A 22,642-nucleotide genomic window follows, 5' to 3' on the forward strand; every position below is an offset into this window, starting at 1 on the left:
GGAATGTGGTGAGGACGCTAATGGCCACTTTGTTATTGAAGAAATTGAGGAGATGGGTGCCTCTCTGATGTTGATACCAGGCCATATTTGAGCACCCCAGAGGCAGCTTTGAGATATTTTCTCCCACAATCAGTCTGAGGCCATTTCAGGATGTGGGGAAGCCTCATGGGGTCCAAGGGCCGCAGGTGCCTCTCACTGATTTAAGCTTTTGTCCCTTCTATAAACATCCCTCTCTTCCTCACCAGCTCTGTACCTCTCAGAATGCTGTGAGCTCGAGTATTTGCATTTTTCTTTTTCACCTCCCAGAGAAAAGTTTGGATTGGAGCCAAAAGTAAACATTTAGCCTTGGGGCCAGAGGGAAGACAGCCCTGAGGAGGGGGCAAAAGGGTCACGAAGGGGAAACAGAATCGGGGCCACAGTCCATTTTCTGCCCCCTCAGCCCCCTTTCTTCCCTGACTCTCTCCGTACTGTGTCTGAGCCAGGATGACAGACTTACAGCCCCAAGAGTGAGCCCAGTGGGAATGGGGCCCTCCCCCTAGCAACTTCCTGTGGCTGCTGCAACAGATCACCACAAGCTGGGGGCATTGGAACAACACAGATCTCTTCTCTTCCTGTTCCGGAGGCTGGAAGTCTGAAATCAGTTTCACTGGGCCAGAACCAAGGTATGGACAAGGTCATTCTCTCTCTGCTCCCTCTGGAAGCTGCAGGGAAAATCCCCTGCCTTTGCCGACTTCCAGAGCTTTGTTCCTTTCATTCTTTGCATTCCTAGTCTCTGGCCTTTCCTCCACCTTCAAAGCCTACTGCATAGCATCCCCTTCTCCCCTCTCTGGAGGAGCATGGCCCTCTGCCTCCCTCATATAAGGGCACCTGTGGTTAGATCATTGGACTGACTCATATATTCCAGAATAATCACCCCTCCTCTAGATCCTCAACTTAATCACATCTGTGAAGTCCCTTTTGCCATATAAGGTAACATTCACAGGTTCCAGGGATTCAAACATTGACATCTTGAGGATGTCCCTTATCCAACCTACTCAGAGCCTCCAACATTACCAGCATTGAGTTCTTGTGCTCCCTTTACTCTCTTCCATGCCAAGCAAGCTTTTAAAAATGGATCCTCTATTAATGACCATATCATTAGAAGCCTTTGATTGTAAACAATAGTAATCCTGACTCAAACTTACAAAAAAAAGAAAAAAAAAACAAAAACAGAATTTGTTGGTTCATGCATCTGGAAAGTCTAGGTTCAGGCTCAGGCACAGCTTGATCCAGGACTTGAATAACATCACCTGCACCTAGTGTCTCCTCCATCATCCCTCGGCTCTGCCGTCTGCCATATTTCCTCCATTCTCAGTCAGGTCCTATATACACATGGTTGCAAGATGACTCAGCAGCTCCAGCTCTTCATATGCCAGGTTCCAGTCTAGCGGGAGGAAGTAGAGTCCTGGGAAAGGTTTTGCTGTAACTCACTGGCTCTGGTCGAATCCTATGTCCCTCAACTATGGTCTGGGGAACTCCTGAGCCAGGCTGAATGTCAGAGATAGGCTAGTTCCCAGAGGGAAATGGAAGGTACCCGACCAGAGAAAGGGAAGTGGATGCTGGGCAGCAAAGAACCAAGATTGCACCTTCATGACTGATCAGGCTCATTGCATTTCCCTTGCTAGTCCTAAGCCAAAAAGATGGACATCTAATTATGAAATTAGGCGCCACCTGTGTAGAAGGGTATTTGAGGAACAAGACCACCTTACCAATGCCCTGAAACATGATAAGCTGTTTTACTCCTCAGGCACTGTGGAAAAGCAACTCACAACCAGACTTCATTCCCAGAACAGCCCCGTCACCGTGCAGCCCTAAGCACCAGCTGTGCAGGCACCTTCCCATTTTCTGTATGAAAAGCAACCTGCCTATTTTTGAAGCCTTAGAGTAAGACCATCGGTACGGTGTGAACAATTCACATCTTTACCTTGGGAAAATCTCTTTTAACAGCTTTCCAGAGCACAAAGAATATGTCCAAGTAGGAAATATTTCCTGTAGACAGATGTATATGGCCAAATCTTCAACATGGAGCTATTGGGAGCAATGAGAGGAAGCTTCCATAATATTGACCAATAGCAATAACAATGATTGAGTACCCACCATGTCAGGCGTCATTCTAACTCATTACATGTCATGCAGCAACCCCAGAGAGTGAGGATGAATACTTGCTTCTAGGGATCCAGGCACCTGAGTCCACACAGCAGATCCCAGACCCCATTTCTTTTTGTTAATAATTTCAACTTTGATTTTAAATTCAGGGGATACATGTGCAGATTTGTTACATGGCAATATTGCATGATGCTAAAGTTTGGGGTACGGATCCCGTCACCCAGGTACTGAGCATACTACCCAACAGGTAGTTTTTTAACCCACATCCCACTCCCTTATTACCCCCTCTAGTAGTTCATAGTGTCTATTGTTCCCCGTTCGTGTCCATGTGTGCTCAGTGTTTAGCTCCCACTTATAAGTGAGAACATGTAGTATTTGGTTTTCTGTTCCTGCATTAATTCACGTAGGATTATGGCTTCCAGCTACATCCATGTTGCTGCATGATTTATGGCTGCATAGTACTCATGGTGTTTATGTGCCACATTTTCTTTATCCAATCCATTGTTGATGGGCACCTGGACTGATTCCATGTCTTTGCTATTGTGAATAGCACTACAATGAATATATAAATGCATGTGTCTTTTTGGTACAATAATTTATATTCCTTTGGGTTTGTACCTAGTAATGGGATTGCTGGGTCAAATGGTAGCCCTGTTTTAAGTTCTTTGAGAAGTCTCCAAACTGCTTTCACAATGGCTGAACTAATTTACATTCCCACCAACAATGTATAAGCATTCCTTTTTTCCTCCACCTCACCAGCATGTTATTTTTTTTAATAATTGCCATTCTGGGCCGGGCGCGGTGGCTCAAGCCTGTAATCCCAGCACTTTGGGAGGCCGAGACGGGCAGATCACGAGGTCAGGAGATCGAGACCATCCTGGCTAACACGGTGAAACCCCGTCTCTAATACAAAATACAAAAAAAAAAAAAAAAAAAAAAAAACTAGCCGGGCGAGGTGGCGGGTACCTGTAGTCCCAGCTACTCGGGAGGCTGAGGCAGGAGAATGGCGTGAACCCGGGAGGCGGAGCTTGCAGTGAGCCGAGATCTGGCCATTGCACTCCAGCCTGGGTGACACAGCAAGACTCCGTCTCAAAAAAAAAATAAATAAAAATAATTGCCATTCTGACTGGGATGAGACATTATCTCATTGTGGTTTTGATTTGCATTTCTCTGATGATTAGTGACGAACATTTTTTCATGTTTCTTGGTCACTTCTATATCTTCGTTTGAGAAGTCCAAGACCCCATTTCTGCACTGACTGACTATAAAGCCCCTGTTTTAACCACTGTCTTCTACTGACATATCAAAGCCCATTTTTTCTGTATATCTTATTACTATATATCTATTTTTAAATGAAACTTCTCTGAATACTCTACCTGAACACTGTGCTATGTGCAATGGGGACTACAAAGATAAATAAGACTTATTGCTGTGCATGGAATTGATGAGCCCCCAAAGACAAACATGGAAACTGCTCATGGGGAACAAGGGGGGTGGATAAGCAGTGATTGTGCCAGACATTTCCAAAGATGGGTTCACTTCATATTCTCAGTAACCTTATTTACATGGCAGTTATTTAGGAAACACTATTATACATGGCAGTTATTTAGGAAACACTATTATACGTGGCAGTTATTTAGGAAACACTATTATACGTGGCAGTTATTTAGGAAACACTATTATACGTGGCAGTTATTTAGGAAACACTATTTTACAAATAAGGGAAGGGAAGAACCCAGAATAAGCACTAGATAAAAATGGGAAGGAAGGAAGGAAGGAAGGAAGGAAGGAAGGGAGGGAGGGAGGGAGGGAGGGAGGGAGGGAAAGGGAGATAGAGAAGAGAGGGAGAGTGGGAGGGAGGGAAGGAAGAGAAAGGGAGAGAGGGAGAGAAAGGGGTGAAGTGGGGATAAGTAGGAAGCACAGTCTTTTCCCATCAAGAGTTTATAAGCTGAATGAGAAAACAAGAGGCTCACAAAAATCCACAGCTACTGTTTGTTCCACAGTTCAGCACTTTGCCCTCTATTTTTCAGCCTTGCAAATATTACCCAGTGAAGAAATCTGGTGGGAACACTGATGGGGGTCTGCTGGGTAGGCTGGGTGATCAGTCCCAGCATGGTGAAGAGACACCTGCTGCCCCTAGAGGGCTGAGTGCAGGGTGGAGGGAAGGAGCCTCTGGGTGGTGGCTTCCAGCCTTATCCTGAGTCCCTGAATGTGAGAGCTGCCAGAGGTGGGGGCTCTCATCCTGAGACTGTGCCCTACAGGGGGTTTTTAGTGATAATCACACCCTAACTGCCTGTGATAGCCAGTGGTTCCTGATTCAGGTGGGAACTGAGGATTTCCTTGGCCTAGCTGGCTCCATACCAGAGTCATCAGGAACCTCAGGGATCCTCTTAGTTTTTGCCTTAACTGGGTGAGGCCCCACCAGGGAGCATGTTGGCAGCAAAGCCTGCTTCCTGTTACTCTTTCCCATTGACCTCTTTTTTGAGGCCACAACACCATCACAGGAGGGCAATATTCCCTACTTGTTGCCATAGACTGGGTAGACTGTTCCTGTGGGGCTGTCATCTTACCATGAGGTTCTGCCCACAGGTTCATCACCAGCTTCTAACTGATCATCCTTTAGGAGAGAAAGTAGGTAGCTCTAGGAGAAGCCATCCTGCATCTGTTCAGAAGGACTTGAAACCTCTTACTCTGTCCTTCTATTAACAGGTTTGGAAATTCAAGTTCAGCCCTGTGTCATAGGAGTGGAATTGTTTTTTCTTCTAGACATCATTCCTACAGCTTGGTTCACTGCCACTGAAGGAAGGGCAATATCGAATATCTAAGATCTGTAGGTTTACTTTGCTCCTTGAGAAAGAATATCACTTATTGAGATAAACTGGAAATATGTGTATAATTATAATTGAATATAATAGATGTATTACATATGATATATAAATTAATCAGGTTGGCTATAAAGCAAATTCTTAAATAGACACACACACGTATATATATATGTATTATTTAACACAGTGGTGTTCTGGCTTTTTACAGCAGAACACTTTTTATGTCAATCAATTCAGAACAGAGATGCTAAGTGAAAGAAAGGGTAAAGGAGTCCTCCTTTCTCCTTCTTCCCAGCCTCATCAGTTCCTGGGCTTCCTCCAAAGAACCCTGACATCTGTAGCTAGGGCTGAGTTAGCTGATGCCTAATTACTATTTAAGAATTACGTTAAGTCGCAAAGCAATGCTGAATTTTCTACACTTAAGTATAATGTATTACACTATATTACTGAGCTCAGGCTACCATAACAAAACACCATAGAGTGCGTGACTTAAACAAGAGATACTTATTTCTCAGTTCTGGAGGCTGGTAGTCTGAGATCACAGTGCCAGCATAGTCAGTTTTGGTGAAGGCTATCCTCCTGACTTGTAGACAGCCACCTTCTCACGATGTGATCACATAGCAAAGGGAGAGAGAGAACACTCTGGTGTCCCTTCTTATAGGGACACCAATTCCATGAGGCTGGAATCTAAACCAAATTACCTCTCAAGTCCTTGATGAGCACATGTGGCTAGTGACTATGTATTGGACATAACAGATAGAGAATATTTCTATCATTGCTTAAAGTCCTAGAGAACAACACTTATAGATAATTTGAATGCATTAATAGGCTTAATATAATTGACATATGTAGAACACTAAAAAAAATCTTCTGGCCCCATGGAACAGTTATGAAAAATTACTGTATACTAGGGCTTAAAGCAAATCTCAACAAAAAATCTGTTCTGTCAGAAATCAATAGCAAATAGATGACAAGAAACAAACAAGTAAACAAAAACACAGGCTTAGACATTTTAAAACATACTTCTGAATAACCTTAGATAAAATGGATAAATTCTTAAAACAATACAACTTGCCAAAACTAACTTTTTAAAGCAAGAAATCCAAATGGTCTTATAACCATTAAAGAAATAGTTTCAAATATCCCTATTTTTAAAAACCCGCTAAGCCCTGATAGATACAGAAAAGTTCATCCAATGATTTAAGAAATAAATTATTTCAAACTTAAACTCTTTTCAGATAAAAATATAAAAGACAGTATTACCCAACTTCTTTTATAAAACTAACTTAATTTTTATACCAAAATCCATTAAACCCGGTCAGGGACATAAAGATTTCAGGCCATTCACACTCATTAATTCAAAAATATAAATGTAAAACATTCACCAAAATATTAGCAAACTGAATCCAGCAAAGCATAAAAAGGTAAGATATAATGAGGTTGAGTTTATTCCAGGAATGCAAGGTTGGTTTAACATTACAAATCCAATAATTCAATTTCCTATACTACCCCATTAAAGAAGAAAAAAACATATGATCATCTCAATAAATCAAGGAAAAAAATCAGTAGAGCCAAACAACTATTCATGTGAAAATTGCTTAACCTGATCAAGGATAACTTTTTTAAATAGGAAGATGTGTTAAAGTCATCTCGTTTAAAAATCAAAAATAAGACGAGTTCCATTTCTTTTTTTTTTCTTTTTTTTTTTTTTTTTTTTTTTTTTTTTTTTTGAGACAGAGTTTCGCTCTTGTTGCCCAGGCTGGAGTGCAATGGCGTGATCTCGGCTCACCACAACCTCTGCCTCCCAGGTTCAAGTGATTCTCCTGCCTCAGTCTCCCAAATAGCTGAGATTACAGGCATGCGCCACCATGCTTGGCTAATTTTGTATTTTTAGTACAGACAGGATTTCTCCATGTTGGCCGGGCTGGTCCCGAACTCCTGACCTCAGGTGATCTGCCTGCCTCAGCCTCCCAAAGTGCTGGGATTACAGGCATGAGCCACTGCACCTAGCCAAGAGTTCCATTTCTATTCAACAATTTACTAAAGATCCTAGCCAGTGTAGAAAGATAGAAAGTAAATAAAGGAGACTACGTTTGGAAAGGAAGAAACAAAAGTCATATAATAATTACATGGAAAACACAAAATAACAAACAGACAAATTACTAGAATTAATAAAAGAATTGAGTGAGGAGGATGGATTGATACAAAGTTATAAAATTCAATTGCATTACTTTTTTTTTTTTTTTTTTTTTTTGAGACAGAGTCTCGCCCTGTCCCCTGGGCTGGAGTGCAATGGCGCAATCTTGGCTCACTGCAGCCTCTGCCTCCTGGGTTCTAGCAATTCTCCTGCCTCAACCTCTCGAGTAGCTAGGATTACAGGTGCCTGCCTCCACGCCCAGCTAATTTTGTATTTTTAATAGAGACAGGGTTTTACCATGTTGGTCAGGCTGGTCTCGAACTCCTGACCTCAGGTGATCCACCCGCCTCAGCCTCCCAAAGTTCTGGGATTACTTACAGGCATGAGCCAACACACCCAGCCTCAATTGCACTTCTGTATAGCAGCAACAAATAGAAAATAGAATGCAGTAGGAAAAAAAAAAAAAGTACTTAGAAATAAATCTAATATAAAAATACAATATTTATGGATAAATGATAATTTTATTTAAAGTCATTAAAGAAGACCTAAGTAAATGGTGAGACATACTTGTTTCATTGATTTAAAAGACTCAGTTCAGTAAAGATGTCATTTTTCCCCAGAATGATCTATAGTTTAAATGTACTTCCAATCAAAATCCTGACATGTTGATCCTAAACTTTATATAGAAGAGGGATGAGACTACCCAAGCTCCTAGATATCAAGGCTTATTGTAAAAATACAATAGTTTAAAATGTATTTGTGCACAGATAGGCAAATAGAATAAAGGAATAGAATAAAGGCCCCAGAAACAGGTCCTTAAATGTATGGAAATGTGACAAAACTGAAATATTTGAATAAAGGAGAAGGGATGGCCTATTCAGTAAATGATCCAGAAACAATATGTCATCTATATAGAAAAAAGCATAAACGGATCCCTAAACTCACACTATAGAAAATCATGCCTGTAATCCCAGCCCTTTGGGAGGCCAAGGCAGGTCACACAAGGTCAGGAGTTTGAGACCAGCTTGGCCAACATGGTGAAACTCCATCTCTATTAAAAATACAAAAATTAGCCGGGCATGGTGGCATGTGCCTGTACTCCCAGCTACTCAGGAGGCTGAGGCAGAAGAATTGCTTGAACCCAAGAGGCGGAGGTTGCAGTGAGCCGAGATTATGTCACTGCACTCCAGCCTGGGCAATAGAGTGAGACTCTGTCTCAAAAGAAAAAAAGAAATTAATTTCAAATGGGTTAAAGATATAAACATGAAAAGGGTAAGTCAATTTTTTTAATTTGAAGAAAATGTAGGTTAATGTTTTGATTATCTCTGACTCTGAATAAGGAAGATTTTTTTTAAAACAGACAGGGTCTCACTTTGCTGCCCAGGCTGGAATGTGGTGGCATGATCATGGCCCACTGCAACCTCAAACTCCTAGGCTCAAGTGATTCTCCTGCCTCAGCCCCCAAGTAGCTGGGAGTACAAAAGCATACCACCACACATGGCTGATGCTCTTTTTAAATTTTTTGTATAGATGGGGGTATCACTATGTTGCCCAGGCTGGTCTCAAACTCCCAGCCTCAGGCAATCCTCCTATCTTGGGCTCCCAAATTACTGGGATTACAGGTGTGAGCCACCTCACCTAGCCTCAGAATTTCTTAAACAAGAGACAAAAAGCACAAAATCGTAATGAAACTATCCATAATCTCTATGTTGAAGTTGAGAACTTTCTTCATCAAGAGATACCATTAAACGAGTACAAAGACAAGGCACCAACAGAGAGCAGTTTTGGTATACAGACTGCCTTCAGATGATCAGTCTACATACTGCATAAAGCATGCCCTTGAAGGAAAAGACAGAATTCAACTAAAATCCAGGAGAGAAGAATGAGCAGTTATTTCACAGAAGAAGAGATATGAATGGCCAATAAAGAATAAAAAGATGTTCCACCTCATCAGTAATCTTGTAAATGGAAATTAAAACATTTACAACTAGACACCATTACATACCCACCAGACTGGACAAAATTAAATATGATCATACCAAGTGTTTCCACCAGCTTTTCCTCCACAGTGTCTCCTGGATCTGCCCTGCCTTTCATCGTCTTTCCCAGGAATTCTCCCTCCAGGCTACCTAACTCACTCTGCTGGTGGCTTTCTTCCCTCTGGTCTCCGTTGGCTGTAGACCAACCTGAGATTACTTTTCTTAAGGATGTTGGTTTCACCACCCCATTTCCTTCCCTCTGACTCAAGAGGAAGATGAGCCCTTCACTTTTTAGAAATACATGAATGTTTTCAAATCTACAGTTGTCTCTCAGGTATCCACTGAAGGTTGGAGCCCTCGAGAATACCAAAATCCACAGATGCTCAAGTCCCTTATATAAAATGGTGTTCTATTTGCCTGTAGCCTTCCAACACCCTCCTGTATAGTCAATCCTCTCTAGATTACCCATAATAGCTCGTGTAAATCTATGTAAATAGTTGCAGTATTGTATTGGTTTTTTATGTGTTGGGTTTTTTTATTATTATTATTGTTATGTTGTTGGGTTTTGTCGTTTTTTCTTTTCTAAGAAGTTTTTGATTCCTGGTTGGTTAAATCATTGGATGTGGGACCCACAGATGCAGAGAGTGACTGTATGGGAAAAAAAAGCATCTATTGCCTTTCCAGGCCAAGCTTTCTGTCTGTTCTCCTCTCTAGCCATAATCTCCTCACACTCTCAGTGTCTTCAAGCTTCCTATTCCTTTGCCTACAGTACAAGTGCTTCACATCTTAGAAAACCCGTCTCTTAATCCTCTTGCATTAATCACCAACTCTCTACCAGGGAATGGAAGAAAACAGAGTACCCTGGTTGCCTCCATTCATTCCCCAACCCAATTTAAACTGACTTTTGGCCTCCTCACTTGACTGAAACTGCCCCTGCAGAAAGTCAGCAATGATTTTATTATTATGAAACTACATTGTATGTGCAAAAGTGTTTATAACATAGATACATAGTTTGAGAAGCATAAATCAATGTCCGTGCCTCATGATCCCCATTACAAGTAGGATACTGTTAGTAAATTTGAAATCCCCTGAGAGCAGTAGACCACTTTACACTCCATCTCTGGTGTCCCCAGAACCTTCCCAGGGCCTTCATCATCCAGGCCTCCTATAGCCTGTTCATCTAGAATCTCGTCTTCTGCTGCGGTGGGTCAGCTAATTTATCTGACCGCTGGAGGGCGGTCAGATTACCCACTGAGGCTCATGAGAGGGCTGTCTGCCATCTCTGAAATGTGAGCTTCCAGAGACAAGTTTCCTGCCTTTGTAGTCAACCTGCAAGTGACCCAGGGCCAAGCACAGGGAAACTTAAGGAGCAGGGTAGGCCTTTAGCTCTCTTTATATTTAACTTAAAAGCTATCTCCATGTTAGGGCCCATACAGTCTACTTCTATTTGCAATTCAGCTTAGTCTCATTTCCTGAGTTACCATATCCATTACCCCATAGATAACTGAATTGGACTGTTTTTCATTTCAATTGTGAGTGTTATAAAACTTTTTGTCCTGCTTTTGTGTTATTGTAGAACTCTAGTCACCTTATTATAGCTTCATTCTTTTTAAGACATTTTCCCAATGTTTCCAATATCAGTGGAAGGCATCAGCCCTCCAGAGATTCAATGTGAGCTAAGCCGGCTTCTAATGAAATCGGCAGAAGCTATCAGTGCATATCTGAACCTAAGTCAGGGTTGTGTCCGCCTGGTTCATGGAGTGATGTTCGTGAAAAAAGGCTCATTTGGTTGGTCTACATGTTCATATTAATTAAAATCCTCCCAAAGCTAGCTACATCTACTGAAAGCCAGACATTAAAAGAAATTTACTTTAAAACTCATCCTGTTTTGAAAGTATTCCTAAAGAGCTTTGAAGCTGATTATAAGGGAGATTTCACAGCCTACCTGTTTGGCAGCCTTTCTAAGATCATGTAGCAGTGGGGACACCTTCTGGAGCTTTATAGAAGTGGCGTTTTTACACAGAAATCTCTCTAGACTAGAGCGCTTCGAGGTAGATTCTGGGCACATTCCTCCACTACTCACCTGACAGCAAAACTGTTTCTGCCAAGTTACTTCAAGGGCAAGGTCAATGGTGTCTTGCTCTTTCTCATTCAGATTACAATCAGGAGGGGTTCCTCTGCTTCCAAAGGTTCTAGACGACACATTGTATATTCCTTGTGTTGTGGGTTCCAGTTACTTTGGGAATGAAAAGACCTGCTTTGGGAGTCACTGCCCTGGGTATGGCTGACATGACGGGACCCGGGAGAAGCCCTCACCTGTGGATTGGCTGGACTCTCCAGCAAAGTCACTAAGAGCATGAGCTTTGGTGTGGGTCTGACGCAGCCACTGACCTGTCCTCTGAGCCTTGGTTTTGTCTCTGAAGACAGGATAATCATAGTGGTTTACTCCTCAAGCTGTTGTGAAGATTAAATTAGGCAGTGCGTATCAAGTGTTCATAGTTCCTGGTAGGGAATAGTGATGAATACGGTCAGCTGCAGTTACTTAATTGGGGCTCTTACTTGATACAGTTGCTTTACCACTATTTTCTTCATGACCTTCTCACTACCATCTTCTAGGTCAGTGGTTCTCAGCCATGAATGCACATTGGAATCATCTTGGGAAGTTTCAAATAGATTGAAGCCAAGTAAATCACAATCTCTATGGTTGGGATTCAGGCTTCAGTCTTTCTTAAGGGTCCATGAAGGATCCCAATGGCCAGCCAACACTGAGAACCACCATTCTAGAGGCTCCAATTACAACTCCTTTTGAGAACCCTTTAAAAAGATGGTTTTCATCTCCTAAGCTCTGAGTAACTTGAGTTTCAGCCTCTCAGCAATCTCTCGTCAATTTCCACCTTAGCACACGTGGCCAGTTGGAAGTATTCTGTGGTATAATAACATCAGAGGGCCGGTGGGCAGGGGGCTGCTTTCCATAATAGAGACATGTCTTTAGTTGGCTTCCCCTTCTCACGTGGCAGAGCTAGACCGTGCTGGTAGGGAAGGCACTGGGCCAGCCCATCTGTTTCCATCTGTCATTTGCTTCCAAATGTAGGAGGATCAGCAAGTGTAGGACCACAAATCCAGACAATAAATATGGAAACATGGCAGGGACTTTGTGTTTGCACCAAGAGGGGCTTAGAAATATGCTCACTTTTAACATAATTTAAAGTAGTATTATAATCTGCTCCCTTTAGAAACAGCAGTCAGGGGCTTGCCTAATCTGGAGCAGATTTGCCATGTGCAGAGACAGAGGAAGGAAGGGAGGGAGGCAGGGAGGAAGGAAGGAAGGAAGGAAGGAAGGAGGGAGGGAGGGAGGGAAGGATGGGAGGAAGGAAGGAAGGAAGGAAGGAAGGAAGGAAGGAAGGAAGGAAGGAAGGGAGGAAGGAAGGAAGGGGATCAAGGGGTTTACAAAATGAGAGAAGCAAAGTCAGATAGCTGAGAGCAAGAATAGGAATTTGGGAAGCCACCTGATAAGATCTGATAAGTAAAGATACATGGTTTGCACCAGATTATAAATTAGGAACAATGGAAATATGAGATTGGAACTGTAGGAGAAAATAATCTCAGCAATGAAATTAATTCACAGAGGCCACTAGCTCACATTCAGACCTTCAGAGTGCTGGATACTCTCAAAACTGGACCTCTGACCATGCAAGGCACCAGTGGCTACTGTGGATCACTTTCTCATTTTGATACCAGTGATATATAAGGATGATGACCAGCTTGCATGGCTAAGAATATTGACACTTTCTTTCCATACTTGAAATGTTTTCATTCTACTTGTTCGTTCTGTAATTGTTTATTGAGGGTAATTGTGCAGGGCACTGTGCTAGGGAGAATAAAACCAATCTGTATATGTTAGCTTTTGTCACACAACAAGATACTCGAAACATAATTGTCTAAACAGAAAATGTGTATTAGTTCTCATGAATCTGTGAATTGGCTAGGTGGTTTTCAAGTTGCCGTTTGCATCATATTTTCGAATGCCTCGTTGGCCAAGGAAGTCAAGCCAAGCCCAGATGCAAGGCCTGAAGAAAATAGACTCCATCTGTTGATGGGAGGAGAAGCAAAGTTGTATTACAAACAGTTGTGCTTACAGGAATTGGAGGGATTACTTTTTTACAAATAGTAGACCATCTGATATAACATTTGAACAAAACAAGATCTGTATAACCCTTTTTACTACAGGGAGTTAACTGCAGTACTCCTAACTAGAACTTCATTCAACAAATGTCAGGCTTGACTCTAAGCTTGGTGTGCTGCCCAGTGCTGGAGACCGTGGGGAGAGAGGCAGATGTGGCTCCTGCCCCTGCTGATGAGTCGATTACAATGTGGGGTGTAGAAGCATGGAGATGACCCCTGAACCTGGACTTGGGGGTCAGGGAAGATGTTCCAGTGAAAGTAACATCTAAGCTAATGCTGAAAGGTTAGGTAGATGTTAACTGCTCAATGCCAGGAGGAAGAGGTGCATGAGAGCAGTCAAAGTGACTGCTGGGGTCAGTGCCAGCCTGCAGTGGCAGTTGGGGCATCAGCCCCTCCCCCTACCCATGGCTACTATCTCCCTTCCTGTCATGCCTGCCCCCAGTGCCGACCATCACTGACCCCACCTCATTGCTTCTGTATTCTTCATCATCATTGTCATCACCATCACCTGCTTCCATTGGGCACCTACACATACGCTGCGCCCACAACAGACTTCTTCCCTGTCCCTGGAGAATCCACGTTCTCTCCATCTTATTTCCTTTGCAGCAGGGGTTCTCAACCCCCATATGACAGTACCAATTTGTGGCCTGTTAAGAACTGGGCCACACAGCAGAAGGTGAGCAGCAGGTGAGCAAGCGAAGCTTCATCTGTATTTACAGCCACTCCTCACCACTCACATTACCACCTGAACTCCGCCTCCTGTCAGATAGGCAGCGGCATTAGATTCTCACAGGAGCACAAACCCTATTGTGAACTGCACATGTAAGGATCCCAGTTGCATGCTCCTTATGAGGATCTAATTCCTGATGATCTGTCACTGTCTCCCATCACCCCCTGATGGGACTGTCTAGTTGTAGGAAAATAAGCTCAGGGCTCCCACTGATTCTACATGATGGTGAGTTGTATAATTGTTTCATCATATATTATGATGTAATAATAATAGAAGTAAAGTGCACAATAAATGTAATGTGCTTGAATCCCCCCACCACCCCTACCCAGTCCATGGAAAAAAATTGTCTTCCATGAAACCAGTCTCTGGTGCCAAAAAGTTAGGGACTGCTGCTTTGCAGGCACCTTTCCCTCAGCCTAAACGTTCCTTCCACTCTTCACTTGAAAAGAACCATTTTTTCTTTTGTGCATAGTTAGACGATATCCTCCTCCGTGAAGACTTCTGTATGCATCCAAGACAAGTTAGCATCTCCCTTGTTTGAATTCCAAAAATGATGATAATCCTCACCAACCCCACACAAGAGCAGCTCACATTTATTGGACATTTGCTATGACCCAGCTTCCACGGGGCTCCTTACATGAACTGGGGCTCACCGCAATCAGATGCAGAGGGTTCTCTTACTAACACAGCCCCCAGGCCCATCGTGCACAAGTGGGGAAGCTGGAATTCAAACCCAAGCCCTCTGATCCTACAGCCTTGCTCGGAACCCTTGTGCACTGCCTGGCTCCCTGCTGGAGCACTTGTACCCTAAAGCACAGCCATTCCTGTGGCTCTGACTCTGATCCACTGGCCTCTTAGCTCCGTGAAGCAAGGGTTGGGTTTCTCATCTTTGGAATCCTACAACACTATAGTGGATTCCCTAGAAGGAGAGCCTGAGAATGTGGTTCTTGAGGTGATTTATTGAGGGAGGGCTCTCAGGAGAAACTATAAGAAATTCAGGGAAGCAAGATAGGGCTGGAGGAAAACTCGGGGAAGATGTGATTTCAGAAGTCTAACCTCCGCCTGATTCCGTGGGGAGCTGTGGAGTGTAAATTACATCACAGTTTGTCCCACTCAGAGACAAGGAGGCTGGGCTCTCATAGTCGCCACCCCTAGCAGTCACTCCTTCCTATAAGTCATACCCTAATGAGAGGGAAGGCAGCTCAGGGTGGGTGGGGCATCTCCCATCGGGCCAGGGCAATGCTCCAGAGGAAGGTACAGCCACACACACAGCACCTGGGTGCATCACCCTAATAAAGTGCACCGGCAGCACCTGCTGCAGTCATCAGTTTTTAAAAAGTATTAAACAGCATATGCAGGCCCTTCTTGTCCAGCCAGTGGCTAATTTCATCCTCTGTAGTGGACACTCCCAGAAGCCAAGTCTAATGAATGAATGAATTAGAAGTTATTGAGTCTCCTACAGGGCTGCCCACCCCCACCACCTTTTCCCACAAGACTGCACTGCACAGACTTCAATGGGTGTCCAGCATCCACCATCCCATCTGCAAAGATCATGGAAGCTGCAACACAGAACATTAACTGAAATACAAGCTTGTTCATTAGGGTTTTATTTTAGCACTACACTGCTTCCAGTGAAGAAAGAACAGGAAAAAAGTATGGTGGTTTTTTTTTTTTTTTTTTTTAACGTTGCAGCGCAAAAGATTGTGGTGATCCTTCCCCCAGAGTTGAAAATAAACCATGAGGAGGGAAGCCACTGCCCCCAAAGCCAGTGCTGCTGATCAGTGGGTGTCTGATATGATGTGATTCTCCGGCAGCTACAGGGGCGTTTCTCTCCTGGCTTCTCCTGTGATTCTGATACGAGGTCCTGGCTTCTCCTGTGATTCTGATACGAGGTCCTGGCTTCTCCCGTGATTCTGATACGAGGAGCTCTGGAATTGGAGCAGTATCGATTGTTCCTGATTGCTATGCACTCTCTTTTAAAAATAACTGAATCTACTCCTGTTTGGGTCAGCATACCAGGAAAGTAATCGTCTGTTCCTGAGGATAAAAGGAAATCTGATCCAAAAACCTCTACCAACATTCTATTTCAATATTTTGGAGCAGGTTTTCCAGTTTTAATAACTTAAAGCCCTCATTACGGTAAATGTTTCACTGTCTCCTGTGGCTCAGGTGGTGAGCAGGGAGGGCTGCTCTGCCTTCCTCTGTTGATTTCCACAGAGACCTCTCACTTCCCAGTTGTCCAGGTAGCATTGTCCAGTGAGGTGTTGTTTTTCCTCAGGTATGAAGACCCTCTACAGCTTCGTATTTTTCCTTTACAGAAATTCCCATGTGCTTTGTCTTTATGCAGCACAACATCTCACAGGGGTGCAAAGGCTGGATGGGAGAGTGCTATTATGTGGGGCAGCGAGCCGGCAAAGCCTCCCCAGGCGTCTCTGCTGACCTGGGGTGATTTAATAAGTGTTCAGAATTGTCCTTGGCTGATTTTCACTGTCCCTAGCTGTTAAGGCTGCAGTGATAGCCCCATATTAATTATCAGCTCCATTCTCAGCTGTCATGTTGCCATTCCTACCCATGGCAGCTCCTAAATCTAGCTGCCCATTAGAATTGCCTGGGAAGACTGCTAAAAATCTGACTCCTGAGACCTGCTGAATTGTAATCTGTTGGAGGACGAGGTTCAGGAATCTTTATTTTAACGACCTTCCCAGGAGATTTTTTTAGCACCCAGCCCAACATATGTTCTCTGCCCCTAATGGAGTGGTTTCAGCCAGAGGTAAAGTCAGCTAGAGACATTTGGCCTGAAACAAGTCAAATGGAAGCTCAGGCCAAAAATGAAAAGAGTTTTTTCATACTCTGTGACTTCTCCATGCTTTCCCATCCCCACTCTTTATCCCAGGTTGGCAGAGAGGGTGCAGGACAGTCAGATGCTGACTATTCTGCATAGTGAGTGCTCCATGCTATTCAACTGTTCTCATTCAACAGTCCACACATCCATCCATCCATACATACATCCATCCATCCATCCATCCATCCATCCATCCAAGCATTCAATCAATCAAACATCTGTTGAGTTTGGGCTCTATGTATGAGACCCTGTGCAATAGGGTCTGTAAAGAGGGGACACCGTGGATCCTTCTTCCATACAGTAATAAGCCCAGCCAAGATCATGCCGGCCCAGTGTTTTCCCTTCTTAAAAAGAGCCACCAGAGCTCAGCTCAGAGCCTTCACCAGGCAAGAAAATAATTACATTGATTTTTTCCATTGTGTTGATTTTTCTAAATATGAGAGGTAATACTGTGTTTTCATTTATAGTAATGACATAGCCTATTAATGAACCCCACAATGTGATATCACCCTATGCTCATTTGAATGGCTAAAATGTAAAAGACTAAATACCAAGTGTGGATGAGAATGCAGACCAACTGGAACTCTCATACAATGCAGGTGGTAGTGTAAAGTGGTACAGCGACTTTGGAAAACTGGTTGGCAGTTTCCTGTAATGTTAAACATACATATACCATACAACCCAGCAATTCGCTTCCAAGGAGTTTACCCAAGAAGAATGAAAACATATGTCTACAAAAAGACTTTTACACGGATGTTCATAGCAACTTGATTCATAGCATCTACAAGCTAGAAATAGTCGAGGTGTCCATCAACAAGAAGGTGGGAAAACATCCACACTATGGAATACTGCTGCAAAAAAAAAAGAACAGCTCACTGCTACATGCAACAACATGGACGGATCTCAAAAACATCACGCCAAACAGAGGAGGTCAGACACACATTCGTACATATTCCCAATTCCATTTCTATGAAAGCGTAGGCAAATTAATCTCTAGTGATATTAAGCAGATGAGTATTTGCACAAGGCAACTTTTTAGGATGATGGAAACATTCTGTGTGTTAATGTGGTGATAGTTCCACAGATGTGTATATAACTCATCAAAGTGTGTGCTTACAAATCACGAGGATGGTAGTGGGATGCCTGAAATTTAGGAAATGATCCTCTAGGAGGTGGTTAGAGTGGACAGGGTCCTAAAAGAAGTGCAGCTGAAATGCTGTGAAGCTTCCAAGGGAGGGAGATGGGCCAGTGGTGGAAGCTTCACATAGTGGATGACATTTGTGCTGAGCCTCTGAGTACAGATGGGGCCAGAATGAATATATAAGTGAAATGGATTGAAATTAACATCAAGGGCTTGAGATAGGTTGGGGAGGGGCAGAGATGGCTCCAGAAAAAGCCACGTACCAAGGAGAAACAGGAAGAATCGGGGTGACCCCACCACCTTGGCCTTTGTCACATCCAAAGAGCTTTTTAATCACTGGAACCTGGACATATGGGCTTCAGCACCAGCTGGTACAATTGCTTCTTTTCCCCTGGGTTCCTCTGCTCAGAGAACTCGAGTGGCAGCACAGCTTAGTGGTGGGACCAGGACTAGGGTATGTCCAGCAAGGCACTAAGGTCACATTTAGGAGGAAAGTCATGTAAGAAACCCGAGCCTGCACTTCCAGGCCCCTAACAGAGAGTGCTTCCCAGGCCTCAGCTGAGTCTTAGCCCTGCTTTCTGGTGATCTGGGAGCAGGATCCCCAGTGGTTCATTCATTCACGACCATGCCGACTACTTACTCCAGGCCAGGCTCTGGATTGGATACCATATTGGATACCAGTCCTCAGCGAGTCCACATCTAGCAGGGATGGTAAAAATAAGTGTGAAAGGGGAAGCCCAGGGGGCTGTAGATACTTAGAGGAAAGAAATTGGGCCGAGGCTGGTAGTCAGAAAACTTTTTAAGAGCAAGTGAAACCTTAGCTGAGATTTGAAGAAGGCAAGTTCAAGGGAGGGTGTAAGGTGGTCCCTGCGAGACCTGCCTGGTCTGGGATTTGGAGTTTGGCCTTAGAAACTGAGAGCCCACTGAGCACTGATTTGCAAAAACTGATGTCTCCTGTCTCCCCCCATTCCCTGTCCCATGCCTTGGTAGGTTTGTGACGTTGCCGAAGAAGCCCTACAGTGCCCCACTGGCCCAGATGGAGTCCATCCCAGCAACCTCAGAGACTGCCAGCTCACCAGCAATCCCCGAGATGGATTTAAATGGTTTTGTTAAGTAAGTGCAAATGCAAAGCCAACATGGATTTTTTGTGGTAGCTTTTCTTTTCTTTACATGGTCTTACATTCTCAATATTCATCCCTCATTGGTTCATTCATCCAGTCACCAGTCAACAGTTTAATAAGTGTTTTCTATGTGTAGGCCCCAGAGTAGACATACAGGATAGGGAGGAGGTACCATCATGAGTCCTGGGGGACTGAGCCCTTCCTATCATTTGTCCAAGGTCTACATATGTCCAAGATCTACAGCCAGTATTGGGTCCAGGGTAGCAAGCACGAAAGGACATAACAATTCGCCAAACATTATATCCTCACAATAAAATGCTCCAATAAATAGGGAAACAACATTAATAACAATAAAATGCTCCAATAAATAGGGAAACAACATTGTCTGAAGAATTGCTAGAGCTTCCTAGGACTTTTTGTAAGTTGGACATGGGCTTGATGGGCCAGTAAAGAAGGGTTGAGCCCCGTGAAAAAGTGACAAGTTCAGTGGCCTAGACCACATGTTTGGGGGCATAGGGCAGCAGAGCCCTGACCAGCTGACCTCTTGAGAAAGGTGTCCCTTGATTGAGAAGCCCCCTTACGTATGGGGGTGTGGTAGAGGGAGAAGAGGAAGACAGGGCAGTTATGCACCTGAGACTGTGGTGATGACGGCCCAATGAGTGAATCTCTGCATCTCATTAAACTTCTCAGGACTATCCTTGTGGATGAAGATGCCAGGCCTGAAGAAAAAGAACCAAGAAAAACGAAAGCGTCCAGTGTGATCTCAGATGTATGGTGTCCTTTCCCTGGGGAGGGTAGGCAGGTCAAGGGTCCTTCCCATAAAACAAAGGCAGAACCAGGAGCAGAGTGGCCAGTGCAATGCTTGGGTTTAGTTGAGACAAAGCCATATAGCTTTACCCACATTTCTTCCCAGCCAAACACCCAGAGCCAATACTCAGTGAGAGCCCAGGACACCTCAGCACATATATCTTCTCTACAACGGAAAAGCCAGTTATCCCTAAACCTTGGTGATCCTGTGATGTTCCTACACCCTACATAGAGGATACTAAAGGAAAAATATTTTCTTAATAATTCTGTAGCAAAAACAGAGGGAGCTTAAAAATTAATACCCTTAAATTCTCCTTCTAGAATGATGGCCTAAGCAAACTATTGGAGATACAAAGATGTGCATACAAAGATGCTTGTTACAACATTTAGAAATAGAAAAAAAATGAAAAAATAATGAAAGATAAATTGCTTTATGTCCATGATGTGATGCAATCTTTTAAAATAGTGTTGAGCGGGATTTTCCTACGGTGTGGGTAGGAGTATGAATTGGCATAACCTCTATAACATACAACGTGGCAAGTATATCAAAATTTAAAATGCATTGTCCCCCTTCTAGAAATTATCCTCCAGATACACCTCCGCATTTGCATAAAGCATGTAACCATCCTTGTACGCTGCAGCTTTGTTTGTAAAAGCAAGAAATATTGGAAACAACTTAATTTCACCAATAGGAGACCGTCTGAATAAACTAAATTACATCTGCACAAGGCAATACTATGAAATTCTTTTTAAAAAATGAGAAAGTTCTCTACATACTAATTTGGCACAATCTCTGATATATTAAGAAAAAATACTCAGTGCAAAACAAAACAAAGTACATTGTGTGCTACCATTTGTATAAAGAAAAATGTCTATTAAAGCAACCAACACTTATTGAGCACTGATCTAAGCTTTGGTTTGTTTGTTTGTTTTTTGTTGTTGTTGTTTGTTTGTTTGTTTGTTTGTTTTTTGAGACAGAGTCTCACTCTGTTGCCCAGGCCAGAGTGAAGTGGCACCATCTTGGCTCACTGCAACCTCTGCCTCCTGGGTTCAAGCGATTCTCATGCTTCAGCCTCCCAAATAGCTGGGATTACAGGCACCTGCCACCATGCCTGGCTAATTTTTGTATTTCAGTAGAGACAGGGTTTCACCATGTTGCCTGGGGTGAAACTGAACTTGAACATCTGAGCTGAGGCAATCCACCTGCCTCAGCCTCCCAAAGTCCTGGGATTACAGCCGTGAGCCACAGCCCCAGCAAAGCAGTTTTTTACATTAACTGTTTTACTTCTCCCAGCACCCCTGTGAGGTGGGTACCACCATCTTTCCCCATTTTACCAATGCAGGGACATGTGCATCAAGCCAGGGAGCTAGAAGACTTGACCATCTGGCTTACTCTTAGCTACTGTGTTACCTCTCAAACAGTTACATAGGCATCTTTGCTTGTGCTTGGAATATCTCTGGAATTTAATCTTCATGAGGGCAGGAATTTTTTTCTGTTTTGTTCACTATCATATCCTCAGGATATAGAACTGGTTCTTAGTAAGTCCCCAGTAAATATCAGCTGAATGAAGAGGAATAACTAATTGAACATATAGGAAACTGGACAGTGGGTACCTTAGGAGGGGGGAACCGGAGAACTGTAGGGATAGGAGTCTTTTTTAAAAATTTTTTTACCGTATATCCTTTTGAATGTTTTAAATTTGTATCGTGTACAATCAACTTTCTAAAATACTTTAAGTGATGTTTGTGAAGAATGTTCAGTCATATGGAAGATGGCACTCAGGTCAACTGAAAAATCAGAATACAAGTATATATGCACACATAATACACAGTCTATATATACATATATATTTATAATATATTTTATATATACATATATACCTATATAATATATAATATATTTTATATACACATATATAATATATTTTATATACACATATATAATATATAATAATATTTATCTACAGTATAACCTGAGATGGATTTTTCTTTCTTTCCTTGGAGCTTTCTGTATTTTAAAATTTTTTTAGAATGAGTATGTGTGAGTATGTAAAACATTTGTCTTTTAAATGTTAATTCTTCTTTTTCTATTTTCAAAGATGCTTGTCATAGAAAACTCAAGAATAGGCCAGAAACAGTGGTTCACGCCTGTAACCCCAGTACTTTGGGACCCAAGGCAGGAGGATGGCTTGAGGCCAGGAGTTCAAGACCAGCCTGGGCAATATAACGAGACCCCAGGGTGTGGTGGTACACGACTGCAGTCCTAGCTACTTTAGGAAGGCTGAGGTGGGAAGATCACTTGAGCCCAGGCATTCGAGGCTGCAATGAGCTCTGATCATGCCACTGCACTCCAGCCTGGGTGACAGTGACAGACACCTTGTCTCAAAAATAAAATATATGTGTACAAACATATGTACGTATGTGTACATATAAACTCAAGAATACAGAAAAATTAAAGCAAACATCCTCAAAACTCCTATCTTCTTTCTACCCCACTGAGAAAAATTCTAATGAAATTCTTAGCAAACAACTTCCCAGATATTTCTATTTGCCTATGCAAATCTCTGAAGGAATTTACACACACACACCTTCAGACACATGAGGCATATGTAATTTCACATGAATGGAACTGTTTTCACTCAATAATATATTGTGCACATCATTCCCATCCATAAATATACATGCATTATCCTTCATGGATAGACGTACCACACACACTTCCTTTAAAGTGAC

The 22,642-nt window shown here is 42.9% G+C and overlaps 1 protein-coding gene across 3 annotated transcripts in view; it reads left to right on the forward strand.

Annotated features, from left to right (window-relative positions):
- The window catches only part of HYDIN (HYDIN axonemal central pair apparatus protein), a 463,051-nt gene that overhangs the window by 266,776 nt on the left and 173,633 nt on the right, over positions 1-22,642 (forward strand). For all 3 annotated transcript variants that reach the window (XM_050772650.1, XM_050772651.1, XM_050772652.1), the window contains 2 exons: positions 18,972-19,094; positions 19,793-19,871. In XM_050772650.1, the coding sequence (XP_050628607.1) occupies positions 18,972-19,094; positions 19,793-19,871 (202 nt within the window). The remainder of the gene's footprint in view (positions 1-18,971; positions 19,095-19,792; positions 19,872-22,642) is intronic.

The sequence above is a fragment of the Macaca thibetana genome, chromosome 20, assembly GCF_024542745.1.
Source record: "Macaca thibetana thibetana isolate TM-01 chromosome 20, ASM2454274v1, whole genome shotgun sequence".
Lineage (NCBI taxonomy): Eukaryota > Metazoa > Chordata > Mammalia > Primates > Cercopithecidae > Macaca > Macaca thibetana.